General features: G+C 34.2%; 1 protein-coding gene across 1 annotated transcript; it reads right to left on the minus strand.

Annotated features, from left to right (window-relative positions):
* Positions 1–3648: 3648 nt before the first annotated feature.
* Positions 3649–4796, minus strand: LOC119077924. The gene is made up of 2 exons (XM_037185305.1): positions 4688–4796; positions 3649–4623 (listed from the first exon to the last, which is right to left on the minus strand). The coding sequence occupies exons 1-2, from the start codon at positions 4757–4759 to the stop codon at positions 4144–4146; spliced, it is 552 nt and encodes a 183-aa protein (XP_037041200.1). The 5' UTR covers positions 4760–4796; the 3' UTR covers positions 3649–4143.
* Between the last annotated feature and the right edge of the window lie 260 nt (positions 4797–5056).

Genomic DNA, 5056 nt, shown 5'->3' on the forward strand with positions numbered 1-5056 from the left:
GATGACTTACCAAAATTTATATAATAAGTCATTTAGCCCACAACAGTTATTAAAAGTGCTGGAAACGGCCAAATAATGGACTTCAGATGACGTTTTCGGAATTTTTTCGAAAAGCGCCCGCTGCGCCAACCTACCCCTCGAACAAAAGTTGTTTGTTATGACCCAAAAAAGGGAAAGAAGAAGAAAAATCAGAGGTGCAAAAATTTTTGTTTAAATTTGGTTCAGGCACACCGTGCATATCTTCCAGGTCTATTGTATTTTTTTTTAAACACTCTCCAAAAGTTGGAATTTTTTTTCCCCCAAAATAGCTGTTGCACCACATACACGAAAAATTACGAAATGTTTTAAAGGCCAGCATATGCGGCGTCAACACCTCTACCAATAACCATAATTTCAGATAAATGCGTTACATATTGTCGGTGATATGCAAACCATTTTTTCATGATTTCTGGCGAGAAAACATAATTTCTTCCAGGATTTTTTTTTGTTGCAAATGACTCAGGAGGGTTCCCTGATTCAATTACTGTATACCCTCCAAAAATCGCCGATTCATACAACTCGTTCGAAGTTTTGGCAAATTGACTCTTAATACATTATTGTCGAGATTATCGTCAGGAATTGTGTCGTCTATGAAAAATGTTGCGAACATTATGAAATTCATAATCAACGAACGATCAAATTGAATATAAAATTGAAATAAGAACAAATGAATCAAAGGAAATGAACTGAAAGTCAGTCAGAATTGTAAAATTCGAACAGAAAATGCAGAAAGTTATCGAACGAGAATTTTGGGGGTTCTCAGCCCCAATGAGTGATGTGACCCACTTCTAACTAAAGGTGTTATCGTAAAGTTACTCAAAAGTGATTACCGCCGTCGTTTTATTTCTACATCTCTTCTGCAACTAACATCACACCAAAATTATTACATTTTTTACAACCAACACTAAATTTTTGCTTTAGTGATTTGACGTTCCAAAAACAATACTGATGTTACGATTAACGACTTTAGCGATGATTTTCTTCGTTAAACCATATTCGACTAACTTCAATGTTGATGTGATTTGGGTGTGAAATGTTTTTTTCATAGATTTTTTTTGTAAAATCTTTTCAATTTGACAATATTCTTATTTCTTATTTTTCGTTTTTCTATTGATAGTTGACAAAGAATCGCGAAAAAATCAATTAGTCCATTATTATCATTTAGTTTTCAACGAATAAGCATATCAAAGTGGAAAACTAATGTATGTATCACAATTTAAAAATCTAATTGACCCAGGAATCAAGTTCAAAAAAGAAAGAAGAAAATAATCTTTTATATGTCTCTTTGTAGTAAGACTAATATTATGCATCAGCACGTAGAGGGAGTTTGGGTTTATCTTTGCATCGACACATAAAAAATGTGCACGAAATGCACCTATGCCCAAATGTTTATTTTGACGAGTTGGATTATGATCCGCGCCTTCGACTTAAGGTGCTTTCAGTCTAAAAAAAATTCATCCGTTTAGAAGAAAAATTCATCCGTTTACGTAAACTCCGCCTACATTCTATTGTTTGAACACATCTGTCAAGTACACGGATGAACTAAACGAACGACTCTGAATTGGGCTTTAGGATCACAATTACTGACTCGTCAAAATAAAGATTGGGACACAGTGTGGCTATACTCAAAAGCATAAGTTAACATTATTTCACTGTGGCGAAACTTTACCTCAAGTTTTTGAGTAAAATACCTTACTTGTGTAATCTGACTAATCTGGCGTTTCTTCAAATAACTTACCAGTGGATCTAATGTATCTTACTTCGATCTCGCTTTCTATTCTTATATTGCAAAGTACTTACATCATTTCCCTAATATTCCTTTCCAACCGATTTCTCGCTCTTGCAACCAGCCTCATATTTCTCTCCGGATTTCGTTCGACAGACAAAAGACGGCAATTATGACTCCGAATCTAATAATTCTTTTATTTAACGTGGAATGCTTTCGTTTATGTATTACAATTTGCAGCGATTTATTTATGTGAATTTAGATTCTTTATTTTGTTTCGACTTTATCCAAATTGAAACTCAATTGTAGCGGCGGACTGCCGATGCGGGTTAGAGGACGAGCCACCATTTGCTAGCGCCTTTTATAGACATCTCAGTTCAAAATGGATGAATTTCCTGCGATGTTGCTTCTATTGAACTGTCTCTAGTGACATATGCACGAGTAGTTCACTATTGCGTTGTAGATGGCCATATCCAAGTGATTTTATTTATTCGAAATTCCCTACTTATCTCAATCTTTTATATAAATCAAATCCCTAGCGAATTTACTGATTTTGAATTGATTCGTTTGTTTTATTTCAATACAGGTAACGAGTCTCAGACGCCCCGTTACACATGGCAATAGAACAAATGGTGGAAATGGCAATTCTTGTGTGTTTACCAACCTCGGCTACGACTCGATCGCCAAATTTCACACAAGAAGTGCCATTTTCAACATTTTTGTTCCATTGGTAAGTAATCATTGGTAATTTGAGTCAAGCGAAGGTAAACATTTTTAGAGGTTTAGTCACTCTTGTTTTTAGCAATCGTTCAGCTCGTTTCCTTAATCGATTACGTAAACGGGAAATATTTGCGGTATTTTATTTTTCCAAAAGTCCATAAGTCACGTCTGTAAATAATTCTAATTTCCATTTTCTTTTGATTTCCTTTCTATACTAGGAATGTCCTTGATGGTACATTAAAATATCCTCGACTGTAAAGTGGCTGCGATTGCTAGGTCAGTTTAACTGTGTGCCGTTGAGTTTTAAATATATCATATGAAGTTCTTTTGGTAACTCATCGTAGATATATTTGCTCTAAAAAATGTTTGTAAATCGGCTTTTGTCCGTTCGGCGAAAATCCGCATTTTTTGACCACTTTGAACTTCAAAGTTTGAAGAAAATAAAACGAATAGCATATTTTGGTATTCAGCCATTTTAGGTGACAACAAAACGGCATTTTCACAACGCTTCATAGGGAGCAAAATAAGGATTTTCGCATCGCTAGCATGAAATAGTTATTTGTGTATCTGTTTTGGACGATTGTTTTTAGTCAATTTTGCGAGTTGTAGCCCGAACGAAGTGGCCATGCGAAAGTTTCCAAAACATATACTCAAAAAAAAATTTCATGTAAGGGGTCGAAAACCAGAGAAAAATCTCAAAACTCCCTCATTTTCGGCCCCGACACATGAAAAATAACATTTTGTTTCACTCATTTCAGTTTAAGGGACAAAAACAAGTAATCAAGTAACAATAAGTTCTTAGGGCCTTCAAATCGTCAAAACTACGTTTCTTATTATTTTCAGACCTCCCAATCCAAAGCACCTAGCCGGGTAATAGAGGTTTTTACACGTCAAATAGAGTAGTTTTTTGATACCAATAACACCATTAGCAGCCTTAATGGTAATTTTGCGATGACATTATGAAAAAAAGGTATGGAAATAATCGCATACTTCGATTAAAGTACTACTTAATTTTTTTCTACTGCCCTGCTAGGTGCTTTGCCCAATCACATTTTGTCTTATAGAAAAAGGCTTTGTCTCTAATTGATCAATAAATCATAAACGAGTTTCGTGCTCCTTTTCCAATATTTTTAAAACTCGTTCAGGAACTAAAAATTCGATACCCAAAGTGAAGATTTTGACATATTTTATATGAAAGAAGTGTGTCAAAATCGTCACTAGTGAAATTTAACGAAGAGTTCCTGAACGAACTCTACAGAGAAAGCGTGTGCTCAAAATTCACGATTTAGAGTTTGTTTTTTTTCACTATTCGGTCACTTTTTATAAATCAATGTGAATACCAACTATTTCGGCAAATTTGATCACTTTTTTCTGCTATTTTCTGAAGAAAAATCACATGCCGCCCTGCATTGATTTAATGTCTCTCACTTTTATATGTTATTCATTCTTTACTAAAACAGGAGAAACATAAAATCACACCAAATTTATTTTTACAAAAAATTGTGGAAAAAAAACTTGAAATTATTGATTTTGAGTACATTAAATGGTTTTATACTTTCGAATTACTGATTCATAATCGCAATTTCTGTTGCCATAATTTTGATAAATTATCTTGACGATGCGTCTTTACTCTTCGTAACCTAATTATAACGAATCGTTCATGTTTCACTCGGTGAAACTGCTTCACTTACTAGCGTGACATTATTATTAGTATTTGAACTCTTTGCCTTTGCTCTTTGAATCCAAAAATCCGAACCATCCACTAAATAGTAGTAAGCATTATAATTCTTTTTCATGCAAACATTGACTTGATATACTGCTTCGCACATATCTTTTGACCGTAACTTGCACCCTGACGCCATTTTCAAATAAATGGTTCGAGCGTCATATTCCAAGGTAGAAAGTGCACCAAAAAATTCCACTAATTGAAGTTTTGGACTATCCGGAACCACAAGTTTAAATACCTTGTATGTGCATAACATGAAGCATTTTAACGACTGATCATTTGGTAAATTTTTCAAATCAGAAGATTCCTCAAATTCAATTAATGTGCGCGCATCAATATTATGCTCATCTTGGCATTGTCTTATTTGATGTAACTTATCGGCGAACATGTCAATAATCAATTGAGGGGGCCACTGAATTTACGAAAAATTTGTTAAATTTTGACACCTATTTAATACGTACTTCTACTTCACTTACATCATCCGTTCTAAGTGCAGCGGTTAGCCACAATACGTTCGATAGTATGAAAATTTTACAGTGCAAAGTCATTGCTGTGTGAATTATATACTTCAATTAATTGAACTAAAACGTCCCAAAGTTATTACATCGATATTTATACATGTAGGAACTTCATACGAATAATGACACTCCACAAGCTCCACAAGTATACGAATATGATGCTTATTGCACGATGTACGATGCGCGTAGTCATCATGATTGGTTTGATTATTTCTGAATGGCTTCGTAATTAAATGGAAAGAGTTCGATAAAATCACTGATTTTTAACAGGTAACACCCACATAACATCTGTTCAAATTGATTTGGATTGACTTATTGACTATAATA

This window comes from Bradysia coprophila, unplaced genomic scaffold (assembly GCF_014529535.1).
Source record: "Bradysia coprophila strain Holo2 unplaced genomic scaffold, BU_Bcop_v1 contig_24, whole genome shotgun sequence".
Classification (NCBI taxonomy): domain Eukaryota; kingdom Metazoa; phylum Arthropoda; class Insecta; order Diptera; family Sciaridae; genus Bradysia; species Bradysia coprophila.